The sequence below is a fragment of the Phoenix dactylifera genome, chromosome 1 (assembly GCF_051530095.1).
Source record: "Phoenix dactylifera cultivar Ajwa chromosome 1, Ajwa_hap1_PhDact_Kaust_v1.1, whole genome shotgun sequence".
Lineage (NCBI taxonomy): Eukaryota > Viridiplantae > Streptophyta > Magnoliopsida > Arecales > Arecaceae > Phoenix > Phoenix dactylifera.
This window is the reverse complement of record NC_143190.1, coordinates 59,225,413-59,248,055: the sequence shown is the minus strand read 5'-3', so window position 1 is coordinate 59,248,055 and position 22,643 is coordinate 59,225,413. Positions and strand designations below refer to the sequence as shown.

General features: G+C 42.7%; 1 protein-coding gene and 2 long non-coding RNA genes across 4 annotated transcripts in view; 1 reads left to right on the top strand and 2 right to left on the bottom strand.

Moving 5' to 3' along the window:
* Window positions 1-4,795: 4,795 nt before the first annotated feature.
* On the top strand, window positions 4,796-5,422 carry LOC148715443 (uncharacterized). Its single transcript, XM_088713386.1, has one exon. It carries the CDS (start codon window positions 4,796-4,798, stop codon window positions 5,420-5,422), a length of 627 nt encoding a protein of 208 aa, XP_088569512.1.
* Window positions 5,423-14,313: 8,891 nt separating this feature from the next.
* On the bottom strand, window positions 14,314-15,274 carry LOC148715442 (uncharacterized). Its single transcript, XR_015971695.1, has 2 exons — window positions 14,794-15,274; window positions 14,314-14,688 (listed from the first exon to the last, which is right to left on the bottom strand). It is a non-coding gene; the product is annotated as an uncharacterized LOC148715442 (long non-coding RNA).
* A 2,144-nt stretch (window positions 15,275-17,418) lies between these two features.
* LOC148715441 (uncharacterized) overlaps window positions 17,419-22,643 on the bottom strand; it is a 49,755-nt gene continuing 44,530 nt past the window's right edge. The window contains exons 2-3 of one of the 2 annotated variants that reach the window (XR_015971694.1): window positions 21,243-21,691; window positions 17,419-17,799 (exon numbers count right to left, since the gene is read on the bottom strand). This is a non-coding gene — a long non-coding RNA (uncharacterized LOC148715441). The remainder of the gene's footprint in view (window positions 17,800-21,242; window positions 21,692-22,643) is intronic. The other variant, XR_016397804.1, reaches the window with a different exon arrangement.

Genomic DNA, 22,643 nt, shown 5'->3' with positions numbered 1-22,643 from the left:
TTTACTCTAATGTCATCATCCAACCACTTTTTATGCATCTCACGCTGAACATCAGTGGGACGTGCTGGTAATGTGGGGATATCTGAATCGAGTATATAGCCTATCTTCTCACAGTCCAAAACTATTTTGAGATTTCTAAGCCAGTCCTTGTAATTGGTTCCAGTCAGTCGGTTGGTCTCAAGAATACGGGTCAAAGGGTTTGAAGCCGACATTGTATCTGCAGAGAGTAAAGATTCTAGTTAGACTCTTGTACTTGATCCTAATCTGTCCTAAGGTCTTTTAGAACAAATGTGACTCCCACTATTTTCTCGAATTCCTCACACTCCCCTGGTAGGAAAACGGAAATCCCACACGACTAGGGTTTCTAGTGGGTATTGCGGTCCCACCAATTCACATGCCACCTCACCTAACAGTTATTGGTGACACATAGATGGATGAGTGTACAACTCTTGTACAATGCTTCTCAAGCATGTTGCAGTGCAACTTGGTCTCTAAGCCATGAAGACCTCACCTAACAGTTATTGGTCCCATTTCTTAGTTAAGTCAGACCCACCGTATAACCGTAGGAATAAAGTCGTCATTGGGTCCTCACCTAACAGTTATTGGTGCCCAACCCCACCTTTACCCTACAACATCTCATGTCTATAGAGAGGTCCAGCCCCCCAATGCAACTTGACCACTGTATCCAGCCGAGACAAGTCAACATCAGAAAGGCCTTAGCAGCTCTACTACAGTGGAAGACCTATTGACTTAATATTGGTTAATCAGGTCTTAGTGTTTGCAACTTGAGCCTTTCATAAGAGGTAATCGAACAATTGGCCAGGTAAGCAGGTGGGAGGCTCCCCTTACTCAGAGAGTAAGGTCCTAATTAAGTAACCACCTTTCATGCTTTCCTAGACACCAATTAGATCAATTAATCTAATATGACTTGCTCATGTCGGTTTACTCTCGACTTGATTGAGGAGGTTTTGATTTAGGTCTCAATTGGGTTTGCTACATCACATGTAGACCTATCTACCCGACTCTCATTCACATCACATGCAAACGGCGCATTGCAGGCAGTTATAATCGCGGCAATAATTAAAGCTAAACTTTAACTAGGTGATGATCATGGATTCTAATTAGGTCGTATTACAAGCACATGCACATCAATCGATCAAGTGGTCTTCAACTCTTGAATTGGATCCAAGCTTCCTTGATTCGATCCTTGATCAACTCTTGATCCCATCGCCATCAACCGCTTAGACCCCTGTTCATCTCATGCATCGTCTTCGACTTGATCGTTGATGTACATCACATCACAGAAATACAACCAGATGTAAAATAAAAATAAAAATAATTTACATCTCCTTTTAGGAGGCACGCAGGCCTCTCAAAACATCAAATAAGATGCATGCAAGCATCTGAAAAATTACATGACATCGCAGATCACATCGCAGGTCATTACATTTGATACCAAAAAGGGTTGAATCCTATGATCATCACCGTATGCTACAATTATAATTTCAGATCTGAAAACTAACTGATTATATCATGACATAGGTCGCTGATCATGCTAATCATGATTCTAAACTTTGTAATCCCATTAACAATGCAATTAGAATCATCTTTTTATCACATAAAAATCAGCATGTAAAAATCAGCACCCCTGAAAAAATCTGCATGCAGAATTTTTCAGCATGCATGATCATTTAATTTTCAGATCTAATATGCCTTTAGATATTTAATTCTTACCTTAATCTACGAAGCCTAGGCTCTGATACCACTGTTGGGAACCCGCCCATGCCGCTGATATTTCAAAAATTTTTCAGATGGCAGCGGAATCGGCATGCACGGGTTCGACGTTCATCGCATGAACGCTTGTTTCGAGACCTTTCGTAATTAGGTAAGAATTAAAACTTTTAGAACTAATAGGAAGATCAAATCTTCACCTTGCGCGGGTAGATGATCACCGCAAATCTGAATTCGTGGTTTTGGAAGAGGGTTCGTTTGAAGCCGTTCAAACGTCCGGCCTCTACGGGTATCCACACGAAGTAGAGAACCGATCAAAGCTTTCTTGTCTTCCCGGGGTGCTAGCTCCCTTGCAAAGACTCCTTTGATGGCTGATCTCTTCTCTTTCTTTCAACTGTTGAAAGTGCTTGAGAGGAGGAAGAAGAAGAAGGAACTCAAGGAAGAAGAACACAGCTTCTGCAGCCTTCTTTCTTTTCCCTGCGTTGGAAGAAGGATTGGAGGAAGAGGAAGACGCCAACGCTTGGACCTTGCTCTTCCTTTGCTTGCGGCTGAACCAAGAGAGGAGAGGGGAGGGTGGCGGCAGCAAGAGGAGGATGAAAAGCTCTCTTAGGGCGCCGGCCTCTAGTCCTCTTTAAAAAGGGATTGGAGCTCCTAACTTTTAGGAGTTCCAATGACAACCTACCAAATAAGAAGGGGGCGCCGGCCCTAGCTCCTCTCTTCTTGTCGCCCCAAGCATTTGGAGAGGGGCTGATGCCCCTCTTAGTTGGTTAACCTAATCCTCTTCCAAAGAGGATTAGGTGCCTCTCTCATGGTTTCATCCTAATCTAATTAGGATTGGCCAAATTGGGTTCAATCTATGCTAGTCCTAATCCAATTAGGACTTGAATGAACCATGACTCAATTGAACTCTTCAATCCTAATCCAATTAGGAGTCATGTTGATTCATTAGATTAATAATCAATTTAGACTTAAGGAATCCTAATCCAATTAGGATTTGTTTAATTTTAGTCCTAATCTAATTAGGACTCTATTTGAATCCGAAGTCCTAATCCTATTAGGATTTCTAGGAATCCTACTCCAAGTAGGAATCCAATTTTAATTCAAAATTCCTAATCTCATTAGGATTGTAGGAATCCTATTCCAAGTAGGAATTCCAGTCCTATTCCAACTAGGATTCCCAGCCCTAATCCAATTAGGACTCTAGGAATCCCTCCTGAAGTAGGATTTGTATTTAAGTCTAATTAATTAATTTCCTTTGTTTCTTCTTCAACTTCTTATCAATCAAATTGATTTCTTGTGATTCCTAATCACGATTTCAACCATCGGATCGGTCAATACTTCTAGTGTGTGTGACCCCATAGGTTCTATTCTGACTGGTAGTGAGATATATTGTGATCTCTATCACTATATCATTGAAAACTCCTTTCAATGGGTTGGAACGATTCCAACTCAACTCATTAGGGTTTATCGATCATCAAGATAATCCCTATAAGTCCCACCATCCACCAGTGACACCTAGCAGCATGTAGTGGCTACCCAGCAGAATGGAATGATGAACCTCTAGGTGCAGTTAACATGTGATACAGTCCTACTATCGTGGATCCCTACAGGACGGAGGTCATGGACAACTCGTCAAACCCCATCGTCTGTCATATGTCAAGATTTATTTGACTCGAGTTCGATAGTGAAAAACTCTTTCTCCACTGTGTATACTGCCCCGGCCGAGGTCTTACGAACTCAGTCTTATAAATCACATAGGATCTCTCCTTATCTATCAAGGTCGATAGATTCCATATAGGTGCATACCCTACTCCTACAGTGAACTTACTGCAGCCAATCTACACTGCATGGACCCATATGGCTAGAGACCATGTATGTGTGCAGTCAAACTACAATAACCTCACTGTGAGTAGCCGAAGCACCGCAGGTCAGAGGACCAGTCACACTACTGCAACATCAAGCAAGTCACTGACGAGTGGATAGACATCCAAGTGACTTCTTGTATTGGTCACGCTCAGTACCCTTGTTCTCTAACAAGCACCTGCACTATCACTTCAGTGTCCCTACACTGTGGACTCAAGTCTCGTCCATCCAGAAGGAGAGTGATCTGTGCACTGATCGGATCGATCACCGTCCTCGTGATGATCTTTTGATCAGGAGCATTTAGAAATTAATCACCAATGATACATTGCTCAAATTCTCAACTCTTGAGAATATGTATCATCATCTTATTAATTTCTTGGACGATTCATAGACACATAAACAATATGAATGAAAAAGATGCCTTTTATTTATTCAATAATAAATAGTCAAGTACAAAATTATGTCCCTAGAATCAACAATGTGTCAGCCAAATTGGCTTCTAGGGCATACATCTAACACTTTTCTTGATGGCTTGAATCCTTGGCTTGCCAAGGAGTTGAAATTGAAGCAACCGGCAAGATTACAAGAAGCTATAAGGATGGCCGAGATTTTGGACCAAAGCTATGGCATGGAGAGGAAAGTGTCCAAGAAAAGCTTCAACAACAACGCCTCTACTTCATTACCACCAAGAGGGCCTTGGAAGGGGAAAGAAGAAGTACAGAAAAACAAGGAGCGGCCTCAACATGTCAAGAAGCTTTCTAGAGATGAGCTCCAAGATTGTATCAAGAAGGGGCTATGCTTCAAATGTGGTGACAAGTGGAGCCGGGGCCATCAATGCAAAACCGGCCAAGCTTTTCTTCTAGATGTGGGCTTCAAGGAGGAGGAGGCTACTTCGGATGCTTCGGAGGATGAAGATGTGGAGGAGCAAGACCATGGGGATGATTTTAGCCCGGAAGGACAGGAGGCCGAGCTATCCTTGCATGCCATGTCCGAAGTACAAAGACCATCCACCATGCGTTTGATGGCATGGGTGGGCAAACATAAGGTATCACTCTTGGTAGATAGCGGTTCTTTCCATAATTTTATCAACTCCGGAATAGTGAAGAAGGTTGGATTGAGAGGGGCGGCCGTGGAGCCCTTTGAAGTAAAAGTTGCTAGTGGGGAGAAGCTCAAATGTTAAGAGGTGGTAAGGGATGTTCGCATGAATGTCCAAGGAGTAAGGGTCAAGGCCGACCTACATATTCTTCAACTAGTCGGCTTGGATGTGGTGTTGGGCAATGCTTGGCTCAAGGGCTTGGGGAAGGTGGTAACCGACTATAGCACCATGACTATGGAGTTCAAGCTTGGAGGCCAAAAGAAGAAGTGGACTGCCATAAGCAACAAAGAGGTGCGGTCTTGTGAGGCTAACATGATAGAAAAGCTATGCAAAGGAGGGGCTTCTTGCTATGCCATTGTGATGACCGGCCAACACCAAGAAGAGGGCAAGAAAGAAGATGAATTGAAGGGCATCCCTCCAAAGATCCGGAGCTTGTTGGAGGCTCACCATGATGTCATGAAGGTACCTACATCTCTTCCACCTCCAAGAAGCTTTGATCATCCTATAAGATTGAAGAATGAAGCTATGCCGGTGAATGTTCCACCCTACCTGTATGCCCATTTTCAAAAGGGAGAGATAGAGAGACAAGTGGAGGAGATGTTGGAGCAAGGGTTGATCCGCCATAGCACAAGTCCCTTCTCATCTCCGGTTCTACTTGTGAAGAAGAAGGATGGCACGTGGAGATTTTGCACCGACTACCGGGCCTTGAATGAATCAACGATCAAGGATTGATTCCCCATTCCCACGGTGGATGAGATGCTTGATGAACTACATGGTGCAACGGTCTTCACCAAACTTGATTTAAGGGCAGGGTATCACCAAATTCGAATGAAGGAGGAGGATATCCACAAGATGGCATTCCGGACACACTCGGGCCACTATGAGTATCTTGTCATGCCATTTGGACTTTGCAATGCTCCGTCCACTTTTCAAGCTACCATGAATGAGGTATTCCGGCCTTACTTGAGGAAGTTCATGTTAGTGTTCTTTGATGATATCTTAGTCTACTCCCACTTTATGGAAGAGCATGTCAAGCATTTGGAAGTTGTGTTATCCATCTTGGAGAAGCACCATTCTTCATCAAGCCTTCCAAATGTGCCTTTGCCCAACCGAAGTTAGAGTATTTGGGGCACATCATCTCGGAAGAAGGTGTGAAAATGGACCAAAGGAAGATTGAGGCTATGGTAGATTGGCCTCTACCCGAGAACATCTCAGCTCTTAGAGGTTTCTTGGGATTGACCGGGTACTATCGGAGGTTTATGAAGAACTATGGTTTAATTGCAAAACCTCTAACCTCCATGTTGAAAAAGGATGAATTCGAATGGACTCCAGAGTCAAGAGAAGCATTTGACAACTTGAAGAGGGCTATGACTCAAACACCGGTCCTAGCACTTCTGGATTTCTCTATTTCCTTCGAAGTCTACACCGATGCAAGTGGAGATAGCATCAGAGCGGTCCTTGTACAACAAAAGAGACCCTTAGCCTTTCTTTCAAAAGCCTTGGGATCCATGAAGAAGGCTTGGGGAACATATGCAAGGGAACTATTAGCATTGGTGCACGCCGTCAAGGTATGGAGGCCTTATTTGCTTGGTAAAAAGTTCACTATTGTCACCGATCAACAAGCATTAAGGCATCTTTTAGAGCAAAAGATTGTGACCCCGGAACAACAAAAGTTCTTAGTCAAACTTCTTGGCTTTGAATATGACATTATATATCAACCGGGAAAGGAAAACAAGGTGGCGGATGCACTCTCAAAAAAGGAAGGAAGTCCTATGCTATTGATGGCCGAAGGAGAAGAGCCAACTTCCATGGCTCTTAGTAGGATTGAATGGCAAATATGGGACCAAATCAAGGAAGCCAACAAGCTTGATGCTCGGGCCATGGAGATCATTGAAAAGATTGAAGCCTCATCTGAAGGAGTGGCCAACTACAAGCTTAAAGAGGGGCTAATTTTCTGCAAGAGGTATGTCTATGTGCCAAATGTCCCCAACTTGAGAGCAAGCATTCTGATCACTTCCACAATAGCAAAAAAGGAGGATACTCGGGGTGGCTTCGAACCTATGTCCAAGTGAAGCAATTTTTTTATTGGGAGGGACTCAAGACCGAAGTCAAAGCATTGGTGGCCGAGTGTGAGACTTGCCAAAAAATTAAATATGATCCAAGGGCACCAATGGGGCTTCTACAACCACTACCCATCCCAAACATAATTTGGGAAGACATTTCGATGGACTTCGTGGAAGGATTGCCAACTAGCAAAGGAGTAGAAGTCATCTTCGTGGTGGTGGACCGGCTTAGTAAGTATGCTCATTTCATTCCTATCAAGCATCCTTACACGGCCAAATCGGTTGCTCTTACATTTGTGGAGTCGGTGGTCAAACTTCATGGCATTCCAAAGAGCATAGTCTCCGACCGGGATAGAGTCTTTATGAGCACATTTTGGAAGGAGCTATTCACACTTCAAGGGACTACATTGAAGGCAAGTTCATCATACCACCCACAAACGGATGGACAAATGGAGGTAGTAAATCGAACCTTTGAGCAATATTTAAGGTGCTTTTGTCATAATCAACAAGCCAAGTGGGGAAGGTTTCTTGTATGGGCCGAATATTGGTATAATACTACCTACCAAGCTTCAATCAAAACAACCCCCTTTGAACTAGTCTATGGAAGACCCCCTCCGGGTTTACACCGACATGAAAGAAGAACGGCAAAAAGTGAAGAGGTAGAGCAAGCATTGACCGAAAGAGATGAAGCCATAGCCAATGCAAAGAAGGAGCTCAAAAAGGCCCAAGAAAGGATGAAGAGATATCATGACAAAAATCGAAGAGAGGTAACTTTCCATCCGGAAAACTTAGTATATTTGAAGTTGCAACCTTACACTCAAAAGTCCCTCAAAAAGAATTTCAACTACAAACTCTCTCAAAGGTATTATGGGCCTTTCAAAATATTGGAGAAGATTGGAGAAGTTGCATATCGGTTGGATCTACCCACCGCTTCTCTACTACACCCGGTCTTCCATGTATCATTACTTAAGAAAGTGGTGGGTGATCCTTCATTGATCAAGCAAGACCTACCCACCATTGATGAAGAAGGAAGACTATTGTTACAACCCAAGGAGGCCATCAAATATCGTATATGGAGGAAAGGAAGAGAAAGAAGAAAGGAATGGCAAGTGTTGATCCAATGGGAAGGAATACCAAGAGAAGAAGCCACTTGGGAAGACTACGAGGAGATGATCCGGAGGTATCCACATTTTATCCTTGAGGACAAGGATATTCTTCAAGAAAGGGGGAGTGTTGAGGAGCCCCGCAAACGCCGCCAACCAAAGAAGACATCGAGCCATAAAGAGGCCAACGGAGGCCAAGTACATTACTTGGAGAGCCTTGGCCAAAGCTTTCATTTGACTAAGCACACCCATGGCCGGCCCATACCATGCATACCAAGCCCCGGCCAAGCACGCCCAACCTTGGCCGAGCACGCCGCGCACATGTCCAAGCCTTGGCCGAGCATGCCCAACCTCGGCAGAGCTCACCGCGCACTTGCCGCGGCCAAATCCTGCAACATTGCATTACTGCGGCGAGGTTCGGGCCAAAGAATCTCGCCAGCTACAGTGTGCCGGGCGAGGTTCTGGCTGCCGAACCTCGCCAGCTACAGTGTGCCGGGCGAGGTTCTGGGCGCTGAACCTCACCAGCTACAATGCCGCGCGCCTGCCTGCCCGCGTGCCAGCTAGCTTACCACAGTCCGCCCAGGCGAGGTTCGGCTCAGCGAACCTCGCTAGAAGCTGTGCCCGGCCGCCGGCACGCCTAGGCGCTCGCCTGCGCGCCCGCGCCCAGTCCGCCTGAGCGAGGTTCGGCCCAGCGAACCGCGCCAGACTCCTGCCGCGTGCTAGTCACCGCGGCCGCCCGGCCAATGGCACGCCGCGCGCGCCAGGCCCCCTGCCACACCCTGCCGCGCCCCAGCGCCCTGCCCGAGACTCGGCCGCGCCCCAGCACCCCGCCTGAGGCCCTGCGACGCCCCATCGCCCTGCCCAAGGCCTGGCCGCGCTCCAGCGCCCTGCCCAAGGCCTGGCCGCGCCCCAGCGCCCTGGCCAAGGCCTTGCAGCGCCCCAGTGGCCCAGCCAAGACTCTGCCGCGCCCAGCATGCCTGCCAAGGCCCTGCCACGCCCCAGCAGGCCAGTCAATGGTCTTGGCCAGCCTTGGTCAGCCTTTGACAGCCTAGGCCAAGCCTTGGCCGGCCTATGCCCCCTACTAGCCACCTTCCTTTGAGTGTTTTGACCCCTCTTGAAGAGTCTATAAATATGTATTGAGGGAGCTTGGGAGAACATCTTTTTGTCTTAGTAAGTCCACTTGTATTTTGGCCTAAGGGCTTGGAAAGGCTTTCGCCTTAGTGTATTTGGTCTTAGAGCATGTTCTAAGACTTGGGCTAGTGAGGACCAATCATAGTTCCACTAGAGTGTCGTAATCTTATATTTGGAAATTAAATCAACCGTTAAGCATTCCTCTGCATAATTTGAGCTTTCTACTTGTGTCATCGGTTGTTTTTCTTAAAGCCAAGGGTCGGATCAAGCTGCAACCAGTAGACCCGCCCCTTGCCTTGATTTCCACCATCACTTAGAATATTCGAACACCTACCGACGTTACCCGCATCGGCCTAAATCAACCATCTTCGAGGTGCGCACAAGGAGCACGGAACATGGAGTGGTGTGGAGGCTTCCGGGCCGAAAGCCACCCTCCATCACCACCGACGATGGCGAGCCACGGCCAGGCCCCCTCCCGCGGCCGCCGTGGCCTAGTCCCCTCCTGCGGCTTGGCCCCCTCCCAGGCCCCCTCCCGCTGCCGCCGCGGCCTAGCCCCGTTCCAGCTCCACCGACCTCGCAGGAGGATAAGAAAGGAGAAGAACGGAAGAGAGGAAGGAAGGAGAAGAAGAGAAGAAAAAAAAAAGAAAAAAAGAAGAAAAGGAAAAAAAGAAAAAAAAAGAGAAGAAAAAAAGTAAAGAAAAAATAATAAATAAATAAAATAAATTAATAAATAGCGGAAGAGAGGAAGGAAGGAGAAGAAAAAAGAAAAGAAAAAAAAGAAAAGGAAAGAAAAAGGAAAAAAGGAATAAATAAATGCATAAATAAATATATATACGAATGAACGAATAAATAAATAAATAAATAAGATAATAAATAAATATATTTCAATAAAAAAATAATAAATAAATAACTAAATAAAATAAATAAAAAAAATAATGAGTGAGTGGCAAATAATCTGATCTAAATAAATAAATAAAAATATTAGCAATTATTTAACCAATTTTATCACCCAGCTAGAAAATTTGTTAGAGAGATAAATGACCATCAAAAGGATGAAAAATTAGTTTATACTAATAATTATAATATTTTATACATTTATTATTGTATTATACTATAAATATAATATTATATTATATTATATCATAATACATTGATATGTTATGTTAAATAATTTAATATTATATTAAATTATTATCCTATATTACACAATGTTATAGTACTATATTATAATAATATTATATTACATTACATTAATATTATATTATATCATATATTTATGTATTAATACAAATTATATTTTATTATGCTCTGTTGTATAATACTAGTAATGTCCTTCATAGTTATTTTGTCATACAAAAGTACTTTATCAATTTGTATACCAAACACATGTTAAAGTGCTACAACACTTTAGAAATGTAGTTACCAAACATCAAACAGTTTTTTATAAATGCTCTACTGCAGACAGCTCTACTTCCAACAGCTCTACTTCCAAAAGCTCTACCGCCAACAGTTCCCCCAAGCAGGGCCTTAGGCCCCATTTTTTTTTTTGCCAAGCAAAAATATATCGATCTGAAGCCAACATTAGGTAGGGGTGGCAATCGGGTTGGGTTGGGTCATAAACGGGTCGGGTCACATGCAGGTTGGATCAGAAAATCATAAATCTGAACCCGACCTGTTTATTAAAGAGGTCAGAAATTATAACCTGAACCTATCATGTTTAATAAATAGGTAACCCGACCCAACCCGTTTAACCTGTTTAATAAACAGGTAACATGTTTGCCCAACCCGACCCGACCTGTTTAACCTGTTTGCCCAACTCGACCCATTTAATCTGTTTAATAAACATGTAACATGTTTGCCCAACCCGACCCGTTTAATCTATTTAGACCTGTTTAACTTGCCCAATCCAACCTGTTTAACCTGCCCAACCCGACCTGTTTAGACCCGTTTAACCTGTTTAGACATATTTAACCTATTTAACCCGTTTAACCTGTTTAGACATATTTAACCTGTTTAGACATGTTTAACCTGCCCAACAGTTAAACGGGTTAAACGGGTCACACATCTAAAATCCGTATCCGATCCAATTATTAAACAGGTTAAACAGGTCGATATGTTTATGACCCGAACCTGTTTAGGCCAAACTCAAACCTGTTTATATCGGGTCGAACACGGGTCGGGTCATATTTTGCCACCCCTAACATCAGGCTATATTTATATTTAATCATTACTTATCAGCCATCATTGATGAATCATCCCAAACTCAATTCTCAGCATCAAGATCTAGATGAAGCTAGAATAAAACAACTCTCATGTGTATAAAAAATCCCACCTAAAATGGGTCACAAAATAAAGTCTCAATAGGTTAATAGCTTAACAGGCCTGAGCCAGCCCAAGACTACGATTTCAGTACTCAAGCTAGCTCAATGGTCTAAATAATGGTAAAGAGTTTGTTTTATGAAAGCTTTTTTTTTTTTGTGTAAAATGATTTTATTAACATGTGGAATAGACATATCTCATGGATTGAAAGCTGACTCTTCAAGATCCAAAGGAGCATCTGCAAGATAACTTAGCTCGACGTACTCATTTTAAATTTGTTGGATAAATCATCCTCCTAGAGATTAGTTTCCCTTTTTTTTTTTTTTTTCCAAAGCAAATATACGGACCTATGTTTTCGTATCACTTATTTTATCATTTATAAAATAAAAATTTTATTTCTATTTTTTAACTTTTATAACTAATTATTTTTAAAAATATAAATATGATAATAATGGTCACGGCAGTGATATCCTTTTAAAAATATATAATAATAATAATAATAGTAGTACAAACATATCGTTTTTCTTCTGTTTTTATATTTTTTAAAAGTAAAAAAATAGATATTAAAAAAATTGCCAAACAGGTCCGCCCTTTTTTTTTTTTTTTTTTTTTTCCGCTGCTACCAAGGCTCACCTTGGCTTTCAACCATACAGTAAAAAATATTTCTCAAACAGGTGTGACGTACTCATCTTCGAATGAGGAGGGTGTGAGTAAAACGGTGTCCACCCGTACCAAACATTCTTCTGGTGGAGCAGGGATGCAGTGGGGGCTGCTACGTGGAGGTGGGCTAATTTTTTCCTCCCTGTACCTTTTTCTCAAAAAAAAAGAAAAAAAAAAAAAAAAAAAAAAGAGAGGAGACATATAAATCTAAGTTCTATATTCAATCAGCCAGAACCCTGATTTGACGCTGCCCCAAAGCCCCAGAAATTTGGTTACCAAGGCAGAGCATATGAAAATACCGGAAGACGAACGCAAATGGCGGGATTTAATTCAAACGAGCACAAAAGCACAAGCAGGAACTCTTCCTTTTTCTTCTTCCTTTTCATTCTTCGATGCCGGCGACATGTACGGCCCTGTCTGTACCGTGGAAGCTGCAGCAAAAGTTAGGTGCCCTTCACAACATCCAGCCCGCCAGTTCCTTTCGAAAAGCCAAGCACAAAAAAATCACCTACTTAACGCCATTATTCTCCCTCGCTCCTTAGAATCTCGCTTCATCTGCAACCTTCGAACCGCCAGTATTCTCCCCCCATCTTTCAAATTCCATAGCTCTTGCAGCTCTTCTGAGGACAGAGATGAAATGGGGAAGGAAGCAAGAAGCCAAGCAGCAGCAAGAAGAGAAGGAGAAGCAGCATTCCACTTCCACTTTTTCCATCTCCAACATCCTTCCACTTTGTTGGTTTTCGAAGCTAAGGAATTTGAGTTCCAAACCCAAGGCCACGCCCTCCAAACCCATGCGAAATGCGGCCGGACCCGTCTCCTTTCCGCCGCCGCCGCCTTCTCCTCGCCACCGCTCCGCCTCCGACCATCTCTCCTTTTCCACCGCTGTCCTTGACCGCCTCGTCGCCCGATTCCCCGCCTCCTTCCGCGACGCCGGGGACGCCCCCCGCCGGCGATCCATCGGAGAGGATGACAGCCTCCTCGCCCGGGACAGGACGAGTCACCGGCGAGGAATCGCCCGATCCAACCGACATAACTCGGTAGGCGATCTCGACTTCAGGCCGCCGCCGCCCTACTCGTTCAGCGACCGCCGACCGAACTTCGAACTCGCCGAGTCGCAGCCGCTGGGCCATCTGATCCCCTTCTCGACGAGGTCGTCCCGGCGACGGCCCCGCAATCTCGAGCCCGCCTCGGAGAGCGAGAAGTCCGAAAGCGATCCCTCTCGGGTGCGCCATCGCCGCTTGCGGCGGCGAAGGCGGAGGAGCAAGGCAGGAAGAGAAGGCGGCGGGGCTTCGGAGGAAGCGGAGGGGCTTCCGGCGCGGAGAACGAAGCCTCCTCCGGCCACCGATCCCGATAGGACGGAGGAGAATCGCGGGGGCGGAGAGGCGCGGAAGTCCATCAGCGGGAGGATTCGGCCCAAGGTTAGGGTTTGTTCCCCGCGGCCGTCGGTGGCATCGCGGGCAGAGATGGGAAGGGCAAAGGCGCGGAGGAGAGCGGAGGCGGAGGAGAAGAAGGGGTTGGAGAGCTTCGCGGTGGTGAAGTGCTCGTGTGATCCGCAGAAGGATTTCAGGGAATCGATGGTGGAGATGATATGGGAGAAGGGAATCGGACGGCCGGAGGAGCTCGAGAGCTTGCTGGCGTGCTACCTGTCGCTCAACTCGGACGAGCACCATGACGTTATCGTAAAAGTTTTCCGGCAGGTCTGGTTCGACCTCAACCCGGAACGGTTCAGCTCCCGCCGCTTCAATGATTAAACCGCCGCTTGTTGGTCCAACCAGCGCATGTTTTGTACCACCGGCTCGTTTATTTTCTTGATCTACTTTAGTTTCTCTATTTACGATAAGAAAGAAAGGCGGTATGGTGTCTTGCTTTCAGTAAGGGAGCGGACTCAACGTTAATATAAAGGTTCTTGGGAGACAACAAGTACCATCCTTTTATTTTTTAATCTTTTTTCGGGGCTTATAATGTTGCTAGCTATTCGCATGCTCTGTGGGTGAACCTTGACAAAAAGGCTTGCATCCTGTGACCACAGCGTGCTTTGAATTTCCTCATAAAAAATATAGTGCATCTCATGGACTTTTGTCATGTAACTTAGCATATTCCCATCTTAGAATTAATCCAACTCATCTAAAGTGCCTGTATAATATCTAACATCTCATCAATGACCATTATACAGCCTAATAAAACTTGCTTCCACAATGAAATGCAGAAATAGATCATTTTTATGAATTCTCAACTCGAACTGAAAATGTAGATATAACAAAAGTAAAATTATACATATAGCATGCCTACCGGACTTGATGAATCATCCACTGATCTTAAAAGCTTAAACATCCTTGCATCTTCAGCATAAAGCAAGGACTGCACAGTAATTGCCATTAGATCACTATTTACTTAATAGTTAAGACAATGATTTGGTCATCATCATATAATGCAGTTGACATTGTCTCACTACATGCAGCTCTTCATATAGCAATGTTGAGCCACCATCCAACCTTACGGTCTAGAGACTCCATCTGTGAGGTGATTATGTACATGTAAACCATGATCTCAAATCCCCAGGGCAAGGTACCCTCTGGAGTGTTAGGACGGTCTGCTTTGCCATTGTTCCAACATTCTAATTAGCACGTCTTGGAACATCATTTGTTCCATTAGGACAGGGCGGAACAATAGTATCCCGTTCCATAGGCAAACCAAGATAGTCTCATCTCATGAGATTAGAAACCTTGATGTAAACATCATCATACAATTTTAAAATAACAAGAGAAACTATGTCAGCCAGCCGACAAGGAGAAATTGAGAAATTGACGAAAGCAACTTATAATCTTACCCAGCTTTCCCACCATAAGCGGTGTTGTAATTGTGAATAAGATTACCCACCTTTCTAGCAGGGCTATTAGATGATTTGAGAGCCCGTTGCATCATAAGAAAACACAGAGTTTACGTTCTTTGTTTATTTCCTAAAATGTAGAAATACTGTGGAATCTATTGCAACATATGATCCAGATTGATTTTGCAGTTTTATGTGGTTGTGGAGCACAATTTAGATATCATAAATAGAAGGCAATTCCATGACTATCCCAGGATATTTTCTTTTTCTTTCTCATTTTGAAAAATGTCAGGGGGATGCCACCTCCCAGGGGCTCAAACCAGGGACCTCTCCCAGTGCACGCACCATAGAGAGTGGTGCCAGCTAGCGGACTCATCCTATTGGCCATCACAGACAAAGTTCTCCATGCTGTATTTATATCAAGATTCTCGAAATATTTGTAATAATTGACAGACTCTCGCAACATATTGAATCCTTGCTTTAGTAGCTTTAGTAGTAGACAAGCTACCTTGAGCTCACAAGCGCAATGGTGCAGGTCCTAGTCCTAGAGAAGATGCATAAAAAAAAAAGGTCAAAGGTTAGCTTGTCTTCCTAGGATCCTGAAATGTGGGACCGTAATCATTTTTTCAGATTCCCATCATCATTATCATCCACCTATTTTTCCTATCAAATAAAGGAAAGCTAAAGAACCAAACTCCTGGTTTGAGACGACTCCATAGAAAAGATTACGGGCCAGTGCATAAAGTTCGTCCTAGAAGAGTGAGGGAGCAGGAACCAAACTCCTGGTTGAGACGACTCCATAGAAAAGATTACGGGCCAGTGCGGAAAGTTCGTCCTAGAAGAGTGAGGGAGCAGGAGAGGGAGAGGGAGAGGGGAAGTGCCTGATCCTTGTGGGGTAAAAAAAAAAAAAAATGAAAGACCTCAAAAGGTTATTTTGTAATCCCACAAGAATCGATGCCAGCAAACCCCCTTTGCTCCCCCCCCCCCCCCCCCCCCCCCCCCCGGCTTGGAATGCCATCTGTCAGGCGACCAATAGTGGAGGGGTGGGGTCCACTCATTGATCAAGCGACAGGAGATCCTCACGACTAAGTTAGCAGCTAGATTTTTTGCAAAGCTGGAGAATCTCTAGGGCATTGATGAGGGCTAAGAATGAGGATCTGGCCGACCTAGCTGTCTTCCACACTGGTTGTTGCAGTTCTTTCATTGGAGAGAGATTTGCACCCGCGCCCACGCCTCGGTGGTCCTACCGGAGATTAGATAGAAAATCAGGGACGGACAGGCTATCGATGTCTTGGAGGATAGTTGGCTCTCTAAGGTGCCACTACGCAATTGGCCTACCCTGATCGACGTTGGACATCTGGAGGGGTGTAGAGTATGCAATCTGTTTGCTCTTAGTGGGCAGGCATCGAACAAGGACCTCGTTCGACGGGTTTTTAGAGAGCGGCTAGCTGAGCGAGTCCTATGTTTGCCGATTCTTACTAAAGAAGTTGCAGATAGGAGAATCTGGAGTGACTGGAAGGTCAGAGATGAAGGCCCGAGACTTATTCCGAGTGGTCAGGAAGTCTACGGCTCAACAGATTGATGAGGGTTGGATCTAGAGGCTTCGCATTCACTTATGAGTCATCTTGTTTGTCTGAAAGGTGGCATGGCGTTGCTTGCCTACCAGAGGCGTGCTGGCTCGGCGAGGGATGCATATTTCTCCTAGGTGCTTGGACTATCTGGAGGTGAAGAAGTCTATCTTCCATGTCATCATCGGATACTCGAGGGCCGCTCAGATCTGGGGGTGCGCCTCAAGCCCCCACAACCCTTGGCAGGGATGGATGTCGACTGAGAACTTCCTGCACTTCCTGGAGATTTCCTTGTAGAGGCTTGGCCTTAGGAACCAGGAATCAGGGCCGCCTATCTGGACTAGTATTGTTGGCTAGATAGGAATGCCTGCATCTTCAAGGATAGCAGAGTGCGTCCGAGGTTGGTGGCGGACAGGGCTCTTCTTTATGCAGCGGAGGTCATCCACGCCGCCACGTCGTCGTCCCTCAGAATAGTTGGAGAAATTTGGGGCTCCCTTTCTGCTCTTGCAGCACCAAAGACCATGCTGGTCTTCTGAAAACCCCCACTCTTAGCTTTCTCAAGGTAAACTTCAACAGTAGTATTAGCAAAAGAGGGAGCACTGGAGGCATGGAATTCGTCATCAAAGACTACGATGCCTAATTGTTAGCGGCTGGGGCTGGCGGATCTTTAATACGTCTGTAGTCAATACTGAGCTCAGAGCTGTATGGAAGGGCATCACCCATGCGAGACGGATGTTAGGGGCTGATAGCATCCTCCTTGAGAGAGACTCAGCCATAGCGATCGAGTAGATCCGGGATCGGAGATAGACGCTTGTTCTAGACCGCTGCTCCACGATATTCGCAAGCTCTTAAACAAGTGTAATCTCTTTCGGGCCACACATGTCTATAGGAAGGTAAATAGCGCTGCTAACTGAGTGGCCTCATTTGCGGCTCACCATTTTGAAAGTTTCACTTAGGTAGACCACATGTCGGTATTTTATCCTCTGCATTATCTTTTCTTTGCTGATTTTGTTGATTGCACTCACACCCATCGCGCATGAGACGTCGTTGTACCAAAAAAAAAAAAAAAAAAAAAAAAAAGGCAACTACAGAAATCAATGTTATTAATCATAGCTCAAGCTCACACAACCTTCCAAAATTCCTCAGGACTTGGAAAAGAGTAAGCAAAGGGCCAAGAAGATAGCTATTTTCTCAGGCATTACTAAGCCAAAAGGCAAAAGAAATGCAGCACTATCAGCCATTCAAGTGTCATGCTTTTTCTTTTTCCTAACAATGGTGAGATGAAAGCGTGAGCATAATGCATAGAACTGCAAAGCAGCAAAATTCAAAATTAACATGAAAATAGACCAAGTCCGTCATAACCTGATGAAACACTTGGCTACGTTTTGAGTTACTCAAACTGCATCTTCAGTCTGCAAAATCATTGGAAAGCATTTTTCTGCTGTAAACAAAGTAAAGTTTCAAATTAAGCTCAGTTCAGGATATTATTAAGCAGTTGACCAGACAAAAGAAAAATCAAAGAACAGCAGGACTGATTAGATAAATTTGGAATATGTAACCGAACTGCCTTTGCAAGGGTCTCAAGTTAAAACTCTATAAAGCTTCTGAATTAGCTAAATGAGCTGATCAAGTCTCTTGCATCTCATACCTTTTCTGATTCCTCAAATTATTAAATGAGGGTTTTATACCATTCCTTCTGACCCAAAACAATGAAAATATGTATGTATACGCAAATATGTGTCTATATCAGAAAGGCATCTCGAAGTTAGGAAAACCACACAAAAGTGCTGACCAGATCAACATCACAAAAGGCCTTACAAAATTTTTGCAGATATACAGATTCTTTATATTCATGCCCATCATTTTAATGCATCTGTCATTTGAAATACCAATTTTGATCCGCTTCTATTTCTAGGATTTTATGTTTGGTTCAATACAAGTACAGAACTAGAATGCACACTCATAATATGTGCTTGAAACATGTCTAGAGATATCTTAGTTGATAGTTAAGGTTTACTAGGTTTCCAAGGATAGTTGAGTCAACATATTGCAGAAAAGTGCAGAGAGTGGTCTCACAAATTGGCAGAGTTTATAAGCTCTGCCACGGAAATAGAAACCTACAATCCATTTTTTCAGTCAAACAATTCATATATATTCAACCATGCTACTCTCACCGCAGCAGTGGCAATTAGGATGGAACAAAGAACCTGCCTTCAGGTGTAGCATTTTGGGTTGCAGTCATGCAAATTAAGCCCATCCACAACCTGTATTACCATCCTTCACTAGGATTAACTGAAAAACTGCTGTTATCAGAAGGACTTCATCTGATAACACTAAAGCGTTTGCAAGATGAATTATTTAACAACACTGATGCCTTCTGCCTTCCCAAAATGCTTCTAGTCACATGAAAGCAGTAAGAACCACAGATGTATTTTAAGAATAGAAATGTCAAATGAATCACTTCTAGCAAACCCGATCGGGTTACCAATTAAAAATGCAAGACCTTGCTAGAAGAGAGAGTTCTGATAATACCTAAGAATCTTTTAGATGCTCTAGATTTGCCCAAGCACCATCATAGTAAGGGATCCCAAGAAAGAAGACAGTACTGCAGTGCAGATGGGCATGCGGAAGAAGGGACCTCCACAACCCATGAGTTTTACAGTTGTTTGAACTTCCTCACCCAAAAAACCACACAAAACTAATAACATAGATTTATCAGAAAATACCAAAAAGGGTCCCATGAGCACCCAGATAAAGCAACTGTGGCAGAAATATGGATAAACAGCCAGGCAATTCTTGTCTTCTAAATTCTAACAGGAGAATGACAATTTATGCAAATTAGATTACTTCTAGGGCCTACTTTTCATTATCTGATAGCCCGCACTATTTCCTCAAATGGATGCTTGATATTAATCATAAAAGTGTTAGAATCTGAATTGAATCATCAATCTTCTTCAAGATGCTAGCATACTAGCAAATATAAGATCTGAGAATCAACTCAGCAGCATGTGAGGCCTGTTGCATTGGTTAAAGATGATATACGCTCGAGCCCATAATAAAAAACAGAAAGGTTTTATAATTATTAAGATGGAGGCCAGTGCTGGCATATATATCCCTTTCCTTTGACAAAATGGTTCAAATCTCTGTCAAAGTGAACAATGGCTGATTACCAATCTATAGTGTCATTATCTTGTACCTCACTGTCTGCATCAGCACCTGTTGTCAAAATCCTGAAAAAACTTGATAGTGCATCTTTTTCTCACAACCTTTTTGGAGATATACCAAACTATTCGTAGTGTCAATAGTTACATAAATAAAGATTAGACTGCAGTTCTGAAAAACTAAATTTCTAGCACCAACAAAGGGGTCAAGATATTAACTAATTAGTCAAACGACCAGTGCAGTTCATAGAACAAATACATTTTTGCCAGTCTCCAGCAAACTGTTGGAAGTTACACAGATCTTGAAATAATGTTCTATGTTCGTCTCAAGATGTGAGTTTTTTTTTTTTTTTTGATAAAATCAACTTAGGGACTGATATGCTGCCAAAAAAAGTAACACCATGTATTCAGACTAAAAAGGTTATACATGATTTGGTATTGTATCTCCATACTACCAAAACAATCACCAGCATAAATTATAATATCTGAGAGTTTTCATAAACAAGAGGATTTCCTTTTTTTTAGCACCGTGGTCATATATCATATATTCTTCCCAGATTGGAAAGAATAGTAATAAGCATATCACCAAGGTCAACAAGTCATTCCATATGCATGAAAATCTTGATCACCTGGCAAATTAAATAAATAAAATTATCTATAAGAATTTGATAGTCCAAAAGTGAAAGTGAAATAATGGAGCTACATCAGTTTCGACAGTATCCAACAACACTTTCGTTCTTTAACTCCAACAACACCCTCCATTTGTTAATAGTAACAGCAAAGGGCAACCTCTAGTGTAACCTTGCTTTTCTAGATCCCTTGATTCCATGCAACTTTCTTTTTCTTTGTTAAATTAAAAAAAGATGAGTTGAGACAGAAGGCTAGGTAATGGCAGAAATAATTTCTATTTTCCTAATCATCCACCAAACGACCACCCTCCGTGCTTATTTTTTACAAGCGGTCTGAAGAAAAGTAAGATAAGTTAGATAACAACAAATACCAAAAAACTTCATACCCCATACTACAAGAAATTTATTTTATTATATACAGTCTAATTTCAGTATTTTCCATCACTTTCCTTTTCCTTTTAAACTCAAAAAATGGTACCAACCTTGCAATCCATTTTATGCATACACAATTCAAACATCAAAATTTTCACAGGACAGACTACGACATGCATGCATGCATGCATGTGAATGCTTGGTGAATGAGGATTTCCCAAGCCAGATCCAAAAAGTTGGGACAAGGTCTGATGGTTAAATGTTTTTGTTATGCCTTGAGTTATTGATTCCTGTATTTGTTGAACAATATGGAAAATCAACAGTATGCCAACTAAAACAAGAAAACAAAGCGCACAGATAAGTAGAATTTTTTGTGTGAGACATTTTATTTTCTTACATCTCTGTTATAATGTTGGACTGGTTTCTCTTTTAGAATGATACTGGAGTCAAAAACAGTTTAAAAGTTTGCACATGTGAATACATTTCCTTTTAGTAAACTATAGAAACTACTATTTTGCATATATATGAATGTGGTTGTGAGTTGCTGAACTTTGCTACTCTGAGGCATTATAGTTTGCATTAGCCACTACATTCTGTCATGCACACCATATTCAGGGCATATATTAGAACACATTTGCATAAAAAATTATGAACTTTTAACTTATCCAAATCACCAAAATACTCCGAAAAAAAAAAAAAGTAAAACATGTAGCAGTTACCTTTCAAAGATAAATCCTAGAATATTTCCACTGATCCACTGAGCATCTCTTAGCTCAAGGGGCTGGGATGAAAAAACCATTCATCCGCCTGCCGCCTGCCAAGTTCTTAAAGCCCTTTCTTTTACCAAAAAGTGAGTGAACCCAGAAGTCCAATAAGTTCTTCAAACATTGCCTGTTGCCTGTTGCCAGCATGAAATAGAGGCTGCCCGCCTCCCTAGTTGACTGAGGTCCATGGAAAGAGCTGCTCCTTTTGCTCGCTTACATCTTCCCCTGGCTTAGCAGGTTTTATCAGATATTGGCTTTTTGGGTTTCTGGTTTCCAAGGCTACAACCAGCTGAGAACGGGGATTTTTTGTCCACTCTTTATACTTTGACTGCCTTAATAGTTACCCAAAACTAACAACCGGAGCCCTTACCCTATTGTTTTTCCTTCCCTACATAATCTGGGAACTGAAGAATAGATGCTTGATCTTATGAACCAAACCTCTCACAAAAATCATTGTCCTATGATCATTAACAGAAGAACAGAAATATTGGAGGGGAAAAGCTGAATTCAAACAAAGTCAATCAGTCATTGATGCATATAGCTGTTAGCGACGCATAAGGCATCAGGATGTCAGTATAGTATAATATGAACTGTTTCTGGTGTCTAGGCTTATATGCATCATATGACACCAAGATGTGATTTGACAAGAACTTCTTTCAGAATTGAGCAAATACTCTTGGCGTCCATTATCAAAATAATGATCAGAAAATTTCTAAAAATCAAAAACCAATAATTTGTAAGCCTAAGTACAGTCAAAACTTAAAATAATCCTAATTACTCAAAATAGTAAGCCTGAATTAATTTGAGATTGTATGAGTTATTGTTTGCGATCAAAATCATGCAATAATATGAGTGACACGATATATATTACAAAAAAAATTCCACAACTATTCCTGGTACATGCATGAGATTTCCCAAAACTTAGACCACTATCTAATCTTCACTTCCTGCAGATACTAATATGTGTATTATTCAATGTCACAAAAAACACCAATGAGAATCATAATTATGCTTAAAAAATTCATTAATTCAATTAATAAAGTAGAGTCTTGAGTCTAGGCCATTGTTTGAAAAGGCTTTTTTGAGGCAACGCACTAAAAAAATACCTTAAGGCTAATTAAAAGACTATGAAGGCATGCATAAATTGTATCTGCTTTTGCACAGTGCTGTTTTGGAGATTCAAAAGCTAAACTTTGGCAATGAAAGGACCATCTAGTTCACAACTCAAGCAATCTAAGGATATAATGAACAAAGATACTACATTAACATAGACACTCACTGATTTATTTTGCTTCAAATTTATGCTGATTCTACGTATTCAATGCGCGCAACCCACAAGCTTCTACACGCCCAACC

Excerpts from the sequence above, each read along its gene's own strand:
- LOC148715443 (XM_088713386.1), top strand. The coding sequence starts at position 4,796 with ATGAATGTCCAAGGAGTAAGGGTCAAGGCCGACCTACATATTCTTCAA.